The sequence below is a fragment of the Leopardus geoffroyi genome, chromosome A1 (assembly GCF_018350155.1).
Source record: "Leopardus geoffroyi isolate Oge1 chromosome A1, O.geoffroyi_Oge1_pat1.0, whole genome shotgun sequence".
Taxonomy (NCBI): domain Eukaryota; kingdom Metazoa; phylum Chordata; class Mammalia; order Carnivora; family Felidae; genus Leopardus; species Leopardus geoffroyi.
Window position 1 is genome coordinate 150,719,969 of NC_059326.1, and position 18,316 is coordinate 150,738,284.

Below are 18,316 nucleotides of genomic sequence, written 5' to 3' on the forward strand. Positions count from 1 at the left end.
GAACTGGTGGGTAAAATCTGACTGCCAAATGGACACATCATATTGCTCTAGGGTCCTGCAACTCATTTGAAATCCTGTGAGTCTTTAAAAGTTCTACTGAAATAAAATGTAAACATGTTTGAATTAAGTTAAAAAGCACCTGACAGAAAAACTATAACAAGTGGACTCAGGAGATTACATTTGTTACATGCTTTACTGTTCATTAGCAAACAAGCAGCATTTAAATTCCATGCCTATAATCCTTCCTGTACAATATACCAACCTGAAAAGGACTATACAATATTGTCCATCTCTTCTAAAATTTCATTAGGGAGCTCACAAATAGCAAAGTCTGAGCAATCAGGGTGTTTTGTCAACCAATGAACTACAGGAATAATAAGAAAAAAACACTATGGTGGTTCTTATCTCCTGCAGGTCATTACTCAGAAATTACCTTTTCAGTGAGGTTTTCTTTCAATCCCTACCCTCCAACCTCATATTCTCCCTTCCCGGATTCCGTCCCACTCATTAGAACATATCACTATCTAAGGGAGTCTGGGTGGTTCATTTGGTTAAGTGTCCCACTTTTGTTTATGGCTCATGTCATGATCTCACAGTTATGAGTTTGAGCCCCACACCAGGCTCTGTGCTAACAGCATGGAGACTGCTTGGAATTCTCTCTCTCTCTCTCTCTCTCTCTGTGCCCCTCCCCAGCTCACAAGCATGTGCATTCTCTCTCTCTCTCTCAAAATAAACATCACACACACACAAAAAAGAACTTATCACTATCTAATATGTCCTACATTTGACTCATATTCATTTTGCTACATTCCTACATCAAACTCTATGTTCCTTGGGGGGGAGGGATTTTGATGTTTTGTTCACTGCTGTATGTAGAGCAGTTTAGGGAATATAAAATGTACTCAATAAATATTTTCTGAATGAATAATTAAATGAGCACAAAACAAAATGTTCCTGGAGAAAACACTCTTTGTGAAGTAGTTTTTAACAAACAGTAAGTCAAAGTCCTCTAACACGATCTGTAACCATTCCTAAAGCCAAAAATTGCTCTTTATCTTTCTCACGCTAACACGAAGAGAAACTGCTATCAGATTTAGAAAAACACAGCCATACATTTAATGTAAATTCTTTATTTTATGATAAAATTGAGGTCAACAGTGACGATAATTCAATTCTATTTAATTAGTATAGGTTGAATGCATAAGAAGTGCAAAAAATAGCTAATTGAAGGCAGAAACAGGATGTTTCCTGGTGGTTAAATTAATACTCTTTTCACAAAATTATGCTGCTTCTCCTTATTTAAGACAATGAACAGTCTTTGGCCAAGTGGGAGAAAGGAGAGGAGTAACCACATAAAGGGATTCTGAGGGGGAAAAAAAGGAAAGAACAATGAAATAGAAAAAGACACGCCGTCTGAATCATTAAAGATAGGCCCATCCAACATTAACAGTTCGTAGCTAAAAAGAAAGAAGTTCAACTAACAAAAGACAAGCATAAGGACAGGCTCAATCTGGTTTTTCTTTTTCTTAGGAAGAAATAAAAGAAGTAAAATGTTTACCACTTTAAAGAAGCGAGAGGTTGACATTAGCTTTGTGATCATCCTTAGTGTCCAGGTCAGAGTTTTCATGGCATATAACCAGCTGAGTTAGAAACCCAGAGTACAGACATAATGAGAGGAGTAGGAGTTAAAAGATGACACTGTAGAAATATCTGAGATACTGGGTTCATGGTCTAGGATCATAAATGTGTTTAAATCTGATTCTTTAAGCCACCTAAAGCTCTGTGAAGATGCAGGATGATCCACATTCAAAAATCACTTAGTTTTATTTTGCTGAATAGAGCCATATACCATGATAGACCATTTTCAATTATGAGATGGCTCAGAAAGTGTGTTTGAATTCAGAGAATGTTGAGACCCTATGCTTTTCAGTACTGAGAATTTAATCTTTCATTTGAAAGAATAAAATCTATCCAGTGAAGTTCCAATTATAGATTTCATAATGAATTCTACTTATTGCTTCCTGGACCTATCAATTCCATTAATGGATGAATATCTCTTCTGAATCATAACTCAAGAAGAAATGTCACTATTTTACCAATGATATTTATATCAGAAACAATAAGACAATGAGCCCATTCTGCTTGGATGCGTTGGTCATTTATGCATAGCAATTGGAATTCTGGGGAAAATGCCAAAGATAATCAAACTGCATACGGATATTAAGATAAAATTATATGCTTTTCATTTCAGACATTTCAATGGGGGTAGGAGAGAGAATAGAGCTCTGATTTTTATAGTGCAATGGGCAGGGAATAGGGGGGCAGGAGTCAACAAATTATCAAATACAATTCCACAAATTATATGAAGCAAGATTATAAGGATTCCTAGTTACTTTAACAGAAATGTAAAGTAACTGACCTATGAAGCATTTATATTGACCAGAGTCCAACATAAAAAATAAAAGAATTCTACTGGCCTAATTAACAATATTCAAATATTGTTTGGAATCATACATATATATAAATAATTATGTTGTACACCTAAAACAAATAAAATGCTATATGTCAATTATATCTCAATTAAAAATATTGTTTGTTTTACATAAAGTACAAACCCTTTACACTTAGGAACAGAATTTGTGTACAAAGACAAGATGCTTAAATAAACCAGTTAGTAGTTGTAACAATCATTCTCTTTAAATTTGTTTGGAAAGAATAAAAAAAAAACAAACCAAACCCATTACTTAAATTAATGTGCAGTTTGCACACGTTCACAGTATACTTAGGGAGAATTCAAGTTTAAAAAGAGTGAATCAATAGTATTTCAGAAATGCATGTTATTTCATCCAATAATAAATTCTATGCCTTTTCCCCTCCATATTACTCTACCACAGTACAATCTTTGAAACTCAAAACAGTAACTTTAATTCTAATTTTTAAAATGTAGCTCTTTAATAAAAATGGTTATAAATATCAGGTGAGGTTCTTTTCAAGTCCAACCTATCAGAACTTTCACATACAAAATAAATGTCATAATCTTGTTATAAATGCTGTCATCCTGTTAGAAGATCCTTATTTTCATGGATTCTGTTATCTTAAGATGTACTTGGAATGTTTCTTTTGGAAATACGCATGAACTATCATTAGGCTATATTAACAATTCATTTCAACCAAAGAATCTTATCCAATTTAAGCACTTATTACTCAGTCATATTTAAAGTATCAGCTAATTACAAAATATTTAGTCTGTAACAAAAGATAGGAATTTGCTGTATTGCCATTATTTGAATGAATGTGAACCACAAGCCTTGGAAGGAATTCCAAAAGAGTTTCAAAAGTGCTTTCAACAGTGATAATAGCACTGAAACAATGACACTAATATGTAATCTCAAGACCTTAACATGGAAGAACATTTACCTATAAATTCTGTTAAAAAACAAAACAAAACAAAACAAAAACAACACACACACAAACCTTATTTATCTCTTATATTCATTCCCTTTATAACTGAAACCCTTAATTTTAGGTTTTACATGTAAAAAGCATCAAAAAAAATTTACTTTTTCTTTTCATTTCATATGAATTTATCATTCAAATTACCTGAATTTCATCCTATCAAATAAAATATTAACATTTCTAATTCTAAACATTATGCACTTAAAACAAATCCTATTTAACAATGTTTAAATGATTCCTGTAGATTTGGTTAGTGGGAAAGTTTCTGAGTTTTGAAAGTGATAAAAAAAAGATTTTTATTTGGGAGAAATCACCTAAGTACCTATATAATTTTAAGCAGTCTCACACATAGGCAACGCAAATAAATTGCTTAATCTGATGAACTTTCAAAATGTATTTTAATCTCATTCCAAAAAGAAAGAAAATTTCTAGATACAAAGACATCTCATTCAGTCACATTTAATATACATTCAGCAACTTAAAATATTTAAGGATTCAATATTTTCATCTTTTATAATTTCAATATATTATATATTTAATATATAATATATATACAATACATACAGGTAGTCAGCAGGATTAAAGTAATTTTTTAAAAGTCAGATCAATATTGATAAATATTTTTAGACTATTAAAAGGACTATATTTAGGATCAAAGAATAAAATAAAATATGGGAGTTCCAAGCCTAACAGCAAATGTTCATATAGCCAATCATTTTAAAAGATCCCTCAAGTTGGATAAAATACATTTTAAAACAATACTCTTGCTACTCTCAAGCAGCAATACTTGTAGATATTAACCATGTACATCTCCATTAAATTTAAAATTACTATGCAGCTTTCTTTACTGTAATATACAGTAGCTATTTCTTCCTTTCTGTTGGATTTTGCTATTGTTGTTATTTGAAGAGTGACTAATATATTACCAACAGAGGTGACTTTAGCTCCTTTCCCTCCTCCAAAGCATGGCTCAGTTTGAAGATTGTTCTATAGGCAGCCACTATGAATATTAACAGTACCGTTATACCATTAAGAGCAATCGATCAAGAACTAGAGTCATATGAGAAGTTTCAAAGACTGCTGGAGGTTTCTGTAAACCAAGGTAATCATAAGTGTTACCTCTGTAGATAGCCCTCTCATCATCAGTTAATACAAGGAGTTAAAATTCCAATGCCACAGTATAGTAGTTAATAATCTACTCTGTAATTTTAAATATTATACCATTGATTCACCCTGAGAATACAGAGGAAGCATTTAAAACAAGATATGCTGATATGTCTTTTTCCTTTGTATTTGCTTTCTTCTAGTTTCCGATAGCCCTTCAAGGGCACAGATATTTCAATTCAAAGTGTGGCTTGGATATCCTTTTCTGTTAACGGAGATTCATGCCACAGTCAGATACTGGTGATAGAAAAGCCCAAAAAGGCTTGTAGAAAAGAGACAAGCAGCAATCCACCAGGTCAGAAAAGACAGAAGTCCCCGAAAAAGCAGAGGAGTGAAAATGTTTTTTAAGCTGCTCAGTGCCACTGTTATTTGTGTAACAGTTACCTTCATCTTCCCATCAGTAGATGGCAATTCAGAGTAAACAGAGTTGGAGGGTAGACTATTATCCACTGGCAAGGTAGAGATAGATTCTGGATAAATCCCCCAGGAATGATTACCTAGAAAATTCAAGACACAAGTAAAACTTGAACAATGACTAATTTCAAAGCTTCTAATTAAAAAAATAAAATAATTTTTTCAACTTGAAATGGAGAACAAGTTTAGTGGTACAACAAATTATTTCACGTTGAAAATAAAGTAAAATAACCTTTCTACATACCTGGTAAAAATTCATTTAACTTGGCTAGACTACAGTCTGGCCTTATCAGTAAAAGTACACATAAAAAGTCTAATTTACTTTTAATTAACTGCAGTAAAATCTGGTAAAATAATAAAAACATTTTTTTCCTTGTATAATACATTAATCAACTACCTCTACTGCAGTGACAGGGACAGACTCAGTAACTTCTTAGAAATCTTTTCTACCTCTACAATATCAGAATAAATTTCTTTCTCAGAAACTATCTATGATTTCAATGTGAGACACTATTAATAGCTAGCTTCCAGAAACTTTTTCATCATATATTTTACTATGTTGGATAGGATATGAGTCACATAATTTATAATTGAGCTACTTCTTTAGGTTCCATAGATTCCTAAAGGCCATTTACATCTGTCATCAGCTCTATAGTATCTACTAAGCACACCCAACTAATACTGCTAGTTCCTTTGGGCTTCTTAAACCCCCACACTGGCTGATTGCCTGATCCAAGCAAAGGGAAATGGTCAATACAATAATGGATAGCTCTCAAATAACACCACACAGGAACTTGATAGTTTAGTGAACAGACTTATGGGAGAACTTTGTTCTTCCACTGAGAAATCTTTATCCTGTCAATATCTAAAGTAGACCTCACTATAGGATCTTGCAATTCATATAAATATACAGGGACCTTACAATAATTTAAATGTTAGGCACTAACAAAAATCTTGTATCATCCTCTTACAACACAAAATAACTAAGACCAAGAGTGCTCATTCGAGTTTCTCAGTAAATTTCGGAATTAACCTTCAGCAAACAATTCTTACAAACAAATAGAGCATAATACTATAAAACTATATGGACTTGAGTTTTCAAATCCAAGATGATGAATCAACTTCTACAGCTCAAAGTTTTCCATGTTTCTTCTTAAAGCTTTTACAGAAAACAATTTTAATAGGCCTATTTCTTTGTAGGTAACAAAAAGCATTATTAATTATAGGCAGAAAGGAAACCGACACCCTTTCTCGTCACCAGGGCATGCCTACCTAGTGTTTTCAAAAGCAGAGTCGTGTGAAGCAGCATTACCAGAGGGGCCACGTACTGCAGTGCAATGACACAAAGGTAATAGAAGACTCGAGCCACCTGCAAACAACAACATCCTTAAGTGTCTAATACGGTGGATGTGTTATGGGTGAATTTAACTTTCATGTAATTATCAAAATGAATTGCTTAAGAGATAAGTAATTCCATCTTGGGAAGGAAGCTAAATGCTAATAAGTCTACACTTCATTATAAATGCCCCCAAATGGACTTCAGAAAGGCTTAGTTTGAAAATGAGTTTTTTAAAATGTGAAAATATTAAAATAAATTCCTTAAAAATAGTTCTTCTTAAGCGATTAATATAAATTGGAGAAAATAATCACTTAAATTCAAATGGCATATTCAGTTACATTTCAAATATAAAATAAAATGCTAAAATCTCTAGACAGACACCAAAAACACCAAATAAAAATAATATGCCGAGTCATTAACCCTCATAAATAAAAACATTAAATCCCCATTCTATATGAACATATTCAACTAAAATTTGAGGTAAAACTATAGAGAGTGTGAAAATTTGTACAGTAAAACAAAAGAAAAGTGTTTGAATCTTGATAAATGTCCCTGACTATGAAAGAAGAGTGAAAAATAGGGGACCCAACATCAAAATTCTAAAAAAGACAAGATCAGGTTATATAGATCCAGTTAACTATAATGGTGCATGGATTCCTAGCACTTTCCTTCTCTGGAATTCACATTAAGTTAAATGTTTACATTTCATGTTCAAATACTTGGAAGAATGTTAAATGGAATTAATTTAGTCACTAAAACTAGTGTTTCCTACCTCGCAAGTCTTAAAGGCTAGACATAATATATTGCAGTATTTTCCAAATCAATTGGGGTCCCATTTAGCAATAGTAGACATACTATAGCTTTGCAACCCAAACTGTATGATACTTAAAGTACTAAGGCAGGAAGAGGACTTGAGATTCTTTCTTCACTTCGCCCCACAATCAGATTGAGGTCTCTTAATATGTATCAATTTAGGATTATACCATTTATTTTCGTTAAGAGTATGATGGGATGAAATTACTATTTTTTTTTTTTTTTTAATTTTTTTTTTTCAACGTTTATTTTTGGGACAGAGAGAGACAGAGCATGAACGGGGGAGGGTCAGAGAGAGAGGGAAACACAGAATCGGAAACAGGCTCCAGGCTCTGAGCCATCCGCTCAGAGCCCGACGCGGGGCTCGAACTCACGGACCGCGAGATCGTGACCTGGCTGAAGTCGGACGCTTAACCGACTGCGCCACCCAGGCGCCCCAATGAAATTACTATTAAAGGAAATCAAAGGCTTTGTTTTCTTACAGTGTTTGTTATTTTTCATTGTGACTAGAGTATGAAACTTACCATTTTCTGTAGCTCGACTGTACTTATTCGCCCTGCTTCTTTCTTCATCTGATCCACACATTTCTGGGCTAAGTTTAAGTAAGCTTGCAGGTGACTGCGCATCATGGCCAACCGCAAAGCACACAGCAGGATTATTAGCCAGAGTCGCAAAGTATCAAATGTAGCTTCTGTCATTCTACAGGTCAAAAAGTTGATATGGTGCTCTCAAAAACCAAAATATGTTAGCATCTAGTTAAATATGTCAATTTTCACCATACAAAACACAGGATATCTATACGTAGCTACAGTTGGAGATATAAAACAAAAGTATCCCACTATACTACAGCCTTACTATAGAATACTTTGACTTGCACAATAGAACTAGATAGATAAATGGATCATGAAAGTAAAGTAGTAACATATATCTACAAGAAAAAAGCAGAAAGTACATGGGATCCTCTTCTCTATCTACCCTTGTCTGTGAAAAAAAGTTGGTTGTGAAATGAAGAGAAGTGGAGTGCTCTTAAACTGGAGAGTTTAAGAAAAAAGGAAACTATAGGGGACTGCATGTGGAACTACCAAGTCAACAACCCATGCCTGGAGTTTTGTCTGATTATACAGATATTTCAATATGACCTCTCTGCTGAGCTCCTGACTGGGATCATTGGAAAACCAGTAATTCTGATATATTATGAAGAAATCAGATGGCTCAGAATCCTCTCTATCAAGTCATTTAACCTATGTGCTCAAGCTGGCTCAGCTGTGAGCAATTCCTCAAGACTAAGATGAGGGTTCCAGGTGAGAAGATGTACCCTTATGATGCTTTTTCAGAGGATTTTAGAAAGAAGAGGTAACTTCTGATGTCCTTTTGTGGTTTAATGTTTTTAAAAGACCATGGTTTCTGCTTCGATAAAAGGTAACACTGTGAGTAATTGGAAAGTAACACCTAGACCATGCTCAGCATCTCTTTTAATCTCTAGCACATATCAGGTGCTTAATATAGGACAGTGAACTATGTGAAATTACTTTTTAAAAACTTTGTGAATCTTTCAAGTTAAAACTGCCATTAAGACTTACTTGTATGGGGGAAAAACATTACAACTTCAAAAGATACTTCCCTAGTTCATTAAGATTAACTCTTAAAAAAAAAAACAAAAAACATCATGGTCATCACTGATTGAGTACTCCAAGACAAATATGTACCAGGATCTAAAAGAAATACATTAATATAAAATGTATACTGTGTAGTCAATGACTAGTCAAGGTTTTCCACTTTAATTCTGGTGAGGCAGAGCAGTAAAGGAAACATTTATTAAGCACTTACTTCCAGCTGGTTGCATTACATGTATTCTTCCATTTAATTCCAATGACAACTTTGTGAGGTAGATACTATTATCTTCATTTTCCAGATGGGGAAACAGAGGCTCAGTGAAGTTAAATAATCTCCCTCAAGTGACAGTTTCAGTGAAGATCACAACTGGGGTTTGAACCAGCTTTGTCTGATTCTTTCTATTACTCTAACATGGTTCCACAAGGTTAATGAGTTAATATATCAAATGCAGTTATTAGCACCTTTTAATAAATTGTTTCTATGTTTCCTTACTGTCTAGATCTGTTAAAAGGGGAAATATAACCTAATATTAGTTAATAATGTTAAGGCATTATTTTTAAAATTTGATAGGTATAATGATAATATTATGTCGGAAAATGCCCTTATTTCTTAGAGGTGCATACTAAAGCTCTTAGGGATAAAAATATTAGACTTCTAATTCACTTGAAAAACTACTGCATCAAAAAACAAACCAAAAAAAGGGGAAGCAAATATGGAAAATATCAACAACTCTTATAATGGCTGAACATGAGTTTCCATTTGTACTACTCATTATTTCCTCCATGATTTTCACAATTAAAGGGGAAAAAAAAAGAACTGCAGAAAGTATCTTAAAAACAGGCCCCAAACCAGAAAAATGTCAGGTAACAACTAGACATGATGTGAGGAAGCAGAAAAACTTACAAGTGTGCAAGACAATATTGGTGTGGATTAATAATTGTTCACATTCATAAAAAGGTTAAATGATGATTTGCCAGTAGCTTCAGTTTTAGAACACATCTTTTAGCATTTCTATTTATGTTTTAAAAGTACAATGTCCTAATATTATCATTAAAAAACTTAAATACAGGAAATACCATTTTGAAAAAGTTATGATTCAATAAGGAAACAAAAAATAGCCACCAAATACCCATACTTACAAAGGGACACTTTCTTTACCCAGTGGTGGGTTCATAATGTAGTCTTTGGTGATTGGTTTAACCCAGAGCAGAACCATAAATAAAGGAGCCAAGAAGTTGATATGAAGTAATGTTCTGAAAGTATGTAAGAAAAAAACATAAAAATCCAGGAATAAAATACACTAATAAACTACAGGAACTTGGAACTTAAAAAATGAGATAGAAACTTATTTTCAGTATTCTGTAATAAGGTATTACTGACATCATTATTTTTTTTTTTTATCCTTATTACAGGACACTGATCTGAGCCCCTGCAAAACTACCTCATTATCTGAATTTTTCAGATGAGAACATTTAGATTCAGGAAAGCTAAGTGACTTGCTCATGGGAGTATCACAGGTTAAAGGCAGACCTAGCACTAAAATCAAAATCTGTTCAGTTCTGTTCTAGTGTTCTTTAACAATCTCCCACGATATCCCTGATTTAATACACAGGTACTTAAATGATTCCCTAACTTTCCACAGTCAACGAATCCAATGGATTTTCAGTATACAGGCATCATCTTTTGATACTTTTTCAGTGCAGCTAAAACAAAGTGCCTCCTTACTATGTATAAGAAAGAAACAGTGTTAGCAAGGTCCAAATACTAGCAGGCACAGGGCACATGGAACCTACTGCAACAACTTACACATAAGGAAACTTTCAAAATGCAATGATCATGCATAATGTTTGAATAAGACTATTAAAATCATGATTCAAATATTTTTACTTCCTCATGACATATTATGAACATGCCTGAAATTAATTTCCCTATCCTGTATGTACCAAGGAAATTTACATTACTCCAGAAAACCAAAATACCTGATACACTAAAAGGTTTTAGGTCTGAATTATAATTCATTGTTAATTAATGTTCTAAGTTTGTATCCCACAAAGGCAGATGACTACTAAAGACAGTTCTTATTTTAGAAAAAGACAAATTCTTCTGCTTTATTACCATACATTGCTTCATGATTAACCACAGTGAAGGGCTTAACTGGACAGTTTTAAATACATACATGCAACATTTTAAAATCATCACTACAATGCAAATGACAGTGACCTGTGTGAGGAAACAGGCCTGGGTCAGAAACCCATGAAAACCTGACCGAAAAGGTGGAACTCTGGTTCTAAGCTCTGGCATTAAAACACATACTAGTGCCTGGTGGTGGGGGTGAGGAGAATGCCGCGCTTTGTGCCAGTCCTGCTATTCTCACAACAGAACAAGCTTGCCCACACTCTTGTATCATGGCAGAGTGCTAAAACACAATTGGGGGCTGCAATGAACTGAAAATAAAGCTCCCAACCCCAAAGGGAAATTTTTTTTAAAAAGAAGCTACATTTTACTGAAAAGGAAACGAAGATAGGCTCCCTCCCAACCCTAAACTACCACCAAATGCTTTAAATGTTTTTATAAAGTGATTCTTTCATCCCCCAGCCTGGGTAAACCACCGGGTGCGGGGGAAGAAAGCAGCAGTATTAGGTATGCAGTGTTGCTAGGGAACACTCTAGTATCAAGGAGCAGCCCACAGCGGTTTCAGTAGCTGGTGAAGGGCTCCCCTCCACCCACCCTTTCAGCTTATTTAAATCCTAACACTGGGGTTAGTGGACTGAAGTGTGTGTGTAGAGAGGAGGGGGAGAACCAGGTTTTGTTTTAAAAGAAGCCATTAGAGAGATGGATGGATGTTGGGAGAAAAGCAGGATGTAGCCAAGAGCATGCTGAGTAAAAAGGAAGGGAAAAAAGAGGGAGGAAGAAGTGGTTACTGGGAAGTGAGAATAAGTAAACACACACATAGAGCATATGCCGAAAAATAGAGGTAAGGAGAAAACCAAAAAGACTGCAAAATTAAAATAAAGGAAAATGACATAGGTAAGAGAGATAATGTGAAAAGACTAGAGAAACAATTTCATTAAATACAGGGTTTTAAAGAACAGAAATGTTGGGAAAAATGATCACTCAGAGAAACTCAAAGATTATATACACAAATATCAAAATGGAATATTCTCAACTTGGGCTTCTACTGCAAAACATAAAGACAAGACGGAAATTTGGTCTGGGTATGAATTCAGAGAGATATAAACCTGTCGTTCTGCCAAGGTGTCTAACAGTCAACAAAAAACATCTGTAACAACCACAAAGAATATGGTAAATGGGTTTTGAACTGTATGTGGAGATTCAAATATTATTTCTCCATTTGAGAACTAAAATAGGATTTGGCAGTTAAAAGCAATCTATGATATTTAACACTGTACAGTATCAGCAATCTCCAAATAAAATAATGTATTATTTTAACAAGGGTCTCATAAACAGATCAATAATTTAAAAAGAAAAAACAAAACTTATTTCTTATGTACAAAGTTTTAACTTTCAAAACAATAAAAACATTTTAGGTAAAAAATTATTTGCATAAAATTATTTACATAAAATTTAAATAAAATATTTTAATTAAAATGTTCTGATTAAAGAAAATTTCCACAGATCCTTAGTTCAATTATAGGGAGTATTTCATAAACACTGACTTCTGACTTAAAAAGAACTAATAGAAGTACTGACATTTCCATTTTAACAAGTGAAAAGGAAATTGAGTAAATGATACATGTTTTTAAACATAGGACTTAAAATTTAGAAGTGAATAAAAGAAACCTGCTTCTAGAAGAGGAAGTAGTATGACATCAAACGGTTATTTATTAATTTTTAATACAATAATTTATTATTTCATTACAATAATATACCTTCATTAAGATGGAAAACATATATTTATCTGCATGTGCTTATGTACATTTTCCGCTTACTGTGTAATTTTTTCTGTTGCCAAATTCAGGGCATCCAGATGCATTTGAGCCAGTCGTAATCCAGGAAATGTCAAAAAAGCCCCAATGAGTGAACAGAAAATAGCCAGGAAAAATTTGAAGGTAAGTTTTGAAACAGGACCCCTATAAATAAAAAAATAAAAATAAATAAAAAAAGTAAGAAGTTCTCTAAGTTAACTTTCTAGGAATTGCCTTTCTTCTAATCCATTACTTTACAAACCACAATAACTAATAAAAACTAAGTAAACTTTTACAAAAAGAGTTCCCTTACTCAATTATAATGAGGCATATTTGGGTGAACTATAAACTAAATCAGGCCTCTCTAGCCACATTGGTAACAACCCAACCTATAAATTCAACATAGAATTTGATATACAACTCAGTATAAAGTTATTTAAGGAATTAAACCAAATAAGAATACAAATAAGAATTCTATGAAACATACTAACTTTATACACATGTAAAAATTACGAGCAAGGATATTTCTAAAAGGGACAATCTACTTAAAAAGAAATCCTCACAGATTAAAAACAAAAAGCCACAAAATGCTGTTGTACAAAAAAATGGAAAAATTAAAATTTAAGTGATACTTAGTATTTTTAAAAACTTACTGAGATTCTAAACCTTGCTTTTCAAGAAACTGCATCGCACTATCTGAAAAATTTGTAAACCCTGCAGGGAGAGAAAAAAAAAAATTCTTAATACAGAATCTTTGGAAATAAAATGTTAGAAAACAGAACATCTTAAATGTTGAAGTGACTAGCTTAGCTCTTTCATGTGCTAATTAGTATGCCATAAAGCAATAAAATTTGGTTATTAGCAGGAACAGTCTTTGAAAACATCCCTTTGATATTTGTACATTCCATAAGTGTGCATAAAATTTGCATTAAAATTTGCATCTTTATCTATGTGAGTAAACTTTAGCACTGTAGAAACTTACTTAACTGTAAGGAAAAAAGGGGGAAGGGGTGCATTTTTGAAAAAAGGTAACAAAAAATTCAGCTAAAACAACTACAAAAAAGGAAGATCTTATTTAAGAATAATAAAAGTTAATTATTTAGGACATTACAGAATAAACACCTCAACCCTAATTTTAAAAATGTATCAGATATAAAAATTAAATAATGAAGTAAAAAATATTAACATTTGATAAAGCAAAATTGATTTTTAAAGTAATTTGAAATGATTACCTGTTTCGAGTCCAAATTCCAGATAGTTTTCTGTTACAATCAAGACTGCCATTGCTTTCACAAAGAAAAAAAATCCAAAAGTAACACAGACTGATCTTTCACCACCATCTTCGACTTTAAAATAGTGTGTAGTTAATGAAAATAGAACTTTGCTGCAGAAGGAAAAGTTCAGGAAAAACCACAAGTAACTTTGTGGGGAGTTAAATACAACCATCTTTACAGGATTTGAACTCCAGTAAAATCTGACTACAACATTTATTTTAATTCCACAACATCATTATCTACAAGGTACCCTTTGGAAGGAAGTGACAAAGTAATGAAAATCTGATTAGTCTTCCAGGAAATAGGACATAAAAACAAGCAAACTTTAGCAAAGCTTATAACATTTTTAAATTAATGAAAAGTGCATACACACATTAAACTGTGTAACTAGGGAAAAAATCTATTTCTATTTTATCTGACTCAAATTTTACTGGGAGAGTATTACAACAGTTTTATGAAATAGGTTCCCAGTGACATGAAACACCAAGGTAGAGGTTATTTTAGGGAGATATCTTTTATTGGGCATGTTTTTCAAGTAATTTAGAATTAAACACACAAACACACATCACAGAAATCTGCAAACCATCCAGTAATTCAAAATTTGAGAATTACTAATAGCCACTGGTAAACTGTGTTATCTGGGATCATCATTTCACAGTACCATTAAACAAAAAACTCCAGAGAAAATAAATTCTAGTTGAGCATTCAAAAACAGCCAAAGGTTCAACATGCTCACCTATCAAAAAAAAATTAAAATGGTTTAATCGTATACAAAAATATTAAAGAGATTATTTTATCTGAGCCCTTCCCACAACTAACTGACCTAACCAGTCAGTGGATGATCCAAAGCTAGAACCCAGGTTTCCATTATATCAAATTGTTCTCCTTGAAAGCATAAACCTGCCAAACAAAATAATAAAGTGCTTGGCAAAAAAAAAAAAAAAAAAAATCTAGAAAAGCAACTTTTACATCAACTATGTGTCAAGCATGACAAATAGTAACAGCTGTAACCTAGTATTTATAAGTGCTAGGCCTTACCAATTAACTCATTTCACTCTCACCTTAACCAACTATTACCATTACTTTATATATTTAAAATTTTACTGGCACAAAAGGGTTAAGTAACTTGCCCAAGATCACACAGCTAAATTAGAGGAAGCAGGGATTTCAATCTAGGTGATCTGAATCCAGGGAGTATTCACTTAACTTATTATACTGCCTCTTCTAAACTGTAAACAGCACCTAAGTTATATGGTAGTTGAGTAGTACCACTTGAAACCTTCTAAAAATAGAGGTGCCATGCATGATAGATGTGAATAGTTCAAAACATTCTCATAATCAGAAGAATCCTTCTTCATGAAAAGTTAAGAAAGGGTAAGAACTCTCTTCCATGTTTCTTAAAAAGGTATTCCTTTCTGCCCTATTTAAAAATGGTTAATGTACTTATTACCCATTCTCTATTTCTTTTGGATATTCCCTAGGATACTGGGTATAAATGGAGCATCACAGCTACATTAGTTAAGGTCACTTAGCATAAAGTAAGACAATTTAAAGTAATAAAGATAGATGACTCTTTGGCATTTTTCAAAAGGAACTTGAAATAAACCTCCACTAGAATGCAAAGTTAATTATATCAAAGATTCTTATCCCTTGTTCATTTCTGTAGTTAGAATGCCAAGAAAAATGTCTGGCATATAGTAGGTACTCAAACAATTAGTGAATGAATTTTGCCATAGAAATAATGTTTTTACAAGGTAGTTTAGGTAAGCTGAAATAGTAATGAGTCTATGCCTTCAGGGTAAAATAGATTTTTTGAAGAATGGTATCAAAAACAACACTGTTTCCCCGGAATAATATACTCAAAGTAAAAAACAACGCAAAAAAAGTTTTAGTCTGGGGCACTTGGGTGACTCAGTCAGTTCAGCATCCGACTTCAACTCAGGTCAAGAACTTGCAGTTCATGAATTCGAGCCCCATGTTGGGTTCTGTGCTGATAGCTCATAGCCTGGAGCCTGCTTCTCCCTCTGCCCCTCCCCCACTCTCTCTTCCTCTCTCTAAAATAAACATTAAAAACTTAAAAAGAAGTTTTAATCTAACGATCTGTTTTTTTCATTGGTAATAACAATATAAATTATTTACCACCCATGGTTACGAATTTAAAGGATTGCCTGGGTTTTATAAAGGCTATGACTTTGTTTTCCTAAGGCTTATTTAGCTTATAGTTCCCCCTTTAAAATGTCAAAAAAAAAAAAAAAAAAAGTACAGGGCTCAGCCAGGCCCCCAGAACAGTGTGTGGGTATTTTGTTAACACCCTTTACTAAATAAGCTCATTTTTTCAGTATCATCCCCTTCCTGCCTTTCACTGCTCTCATCTTGGTTATTTGCACCATAGCTCATCTCTCTTTCACACAAATCTTTTTCTTAAATGCCATGATGCCAGATAAATACTTCCTGTGATCTATTTTCCTAATCACGTATTAGTATTAGTGTTATTTTCTTTGAAAAAAATATAGTTTTGTATGCTACTTTATAGATCAAATGAATGTTCATGGGCTAATATTACAGGTGGAGATGCCACTTATAGCATTATTTCTCTAGAAAAAAATTTTATTTCTAAGCATTTTTTTAATAAATTTTAAAAAATGCTTATTTTGAAAGAGAGAGAGAGGGAGGGGGTGGGGAGAACAGAGAATTCAAAGTGGGCTCTGCACTGACAGCAGAGAGCCAGATGCGGGGCTCAAACCCAAGAACCGTGAGATCATGATCTCAGCCGAAGTCAGACGCTCAACAGACTGAGCGACCCAGGCGCCTAAACATTTAAGAATACAATCTACATGTTAAGTTGGGTACTGACTACCTACAAAGTGCTGTACTAGAAATTAATTTCAACTTTTTAACCTATTTCTTCATAGATTATATTATTTACAATGCTACATTCTATAAATAAAGCACCTGATTTGCTTCTAAAGACCAGACAAAACCAGGTAATGGAAAGCTCGATGATAATCTCTAAACTTTTTTATTAAAAACACCTCTGCATGTTTTCATGTTTGCTACAATGAATACCTGCTTTAGGATACATATAACCAGAATACAATTATAGAACTTTAGCATACACCTTCTGAAGACATTTATCAGGCATTCTAAATGTCTTCTGACATCCACTATCACTCAGGTTAAACATATACTTGGTTAGGTATTTGAACAAATTACTTCTTTAGTGTAAAAAAATAAGACTAATAAACAAGCAAATGCCATTAGTTTATAATTATTACCCACAGCAAATATTCAGCACCCTAACAGAAAATTATCTTGCTCAATTTAAGTTTGTAGTACTCTGGTTATAGAAATATAGAGAAATCTGAAACTCTACTGAAGAAAAAAGCTAACCCATGCAAGAATAGGTATCAGTTTTCTATGATATTGAGCATAAGGGAGAAAGGGGAAGCTAAATTATTTTTATAAACCTTCAAGTCTTATAAATCTGCAAAACCAATAATCTCTGCAAATTAGAGTAAGAATTTCAAAAGTGATATTTACTTTGCACTTGTTATTCTGCAATGCAGTATTTTGTGACATTCCATGTGCTATTCCTTCAAAATTCTTTCTAAAATCAGCTAACATTACTGTACAAATTTTCCCTAAACATATTTGTCAATCCTCTTTCTATATTGGCTACTAAAAGCTACTAAATCATTTATAACAATAAGAGTATACTGCATCCTTGCAGAAGTTGGCACGACTTTGTAATAATAGTCAGCTTAAGTATAACTGTCAAATTGATAGGATGTCAATTTCAATTAAAATGACTAACGAGGGTTTAACAAAGCACATTTAGGTTCCGCATCATTTTAAGATGTAATGTGAATTATTTTTAACTTTTCTACAACTTAATCACTACATATATCTTACCACTATTTTTTTCTCCATTTCTATAATGCTCTCACATCAAAGACAAACACTGGTAGTCCATAGTTGCTTAAAATAAAAGTCTTTCCAAGGGGAAAAAAAATAGTAAGATTATACACCCAAGACAGGACCCTGACAGTAATCAAGAGTCTCCAATGAGCAGAAATAAAGGCAAGGTCTGCAACGCCATCAGTGCAAACTTCTTCCATTAACCTGGGTGAAAACACATTGTTTGCAATGAAAGATGCTTCTGAGAGGAGCCAGCTGTGTGTGCATGCAGAAAAAAAGTTACAAAGCATTATCTAAACTACCTTGTGGGATAGTTTTCTAATTAACCAAAGTAAACACACTGTAATTTAAATTTACATTATGATTTATTTTTTAGTGGTTCAATTACTACAAAATAC

The 18,316-nt window shown here is 33.2% G+C and overlaps 1 protein-coding gene across 5 annotated transcripts in view; it reads right to left on the reverse strand.

Moving 5' to 3' along the window:
• Nucleotides 1-1,110: 1,110 nt before the first annotated feature.
• Nucleotides 1,111-18,316, reverse strand: part of TMEM161B (transmembrane protein 161B) — a 73,334-nt gene continuing 56,128 nt past the window's right edge. For 3 of the 5 annotated variants that reach the window (XM_045497375.1, XM_045497386.1, XM_045497398.1), the window contains 7 exons: nucleotides 13,959-14,110; nucleotides 13,380-13,440; nucleotides 12,751-12,891; nucleotides 9,940-10,053; nucleotides 7,711-7,885; nucleotides 6,307-6,403; nucleotides 1,111-5,117 (listed from right to left, as the gene is read on the reverse strand). In XM_045497375.1, coding sequence (XP_045353331.1) covers nucleotides 4,840-5,117; nucleotides 6,307-6,403; nucleotides 7,711-7,885; nucleotides 9,940-10,053; nucleotides 12,751-12,891; nucleotides 13,380-13,440; nucleotides 13,959-14,110 — 1,018 coding nt within the window. In that variant the 3' untranslated portion in view covers nucleotides 1,111-4,839. The remainder of the gene's footprint in view (nucleotides 5,118-6,306; nucleotides 6,404-7,710; nucleotides 7,886-9,939; nucleotides 10,054-12,750; nucleotides 12,892-13,379; nucleotides 13,441-13,958; nucleotides 14,111-18,316) is intronic. The other 2 variants (XM_045497393.1, XM_045497403.1) reach the window with 2 other exon arrangements.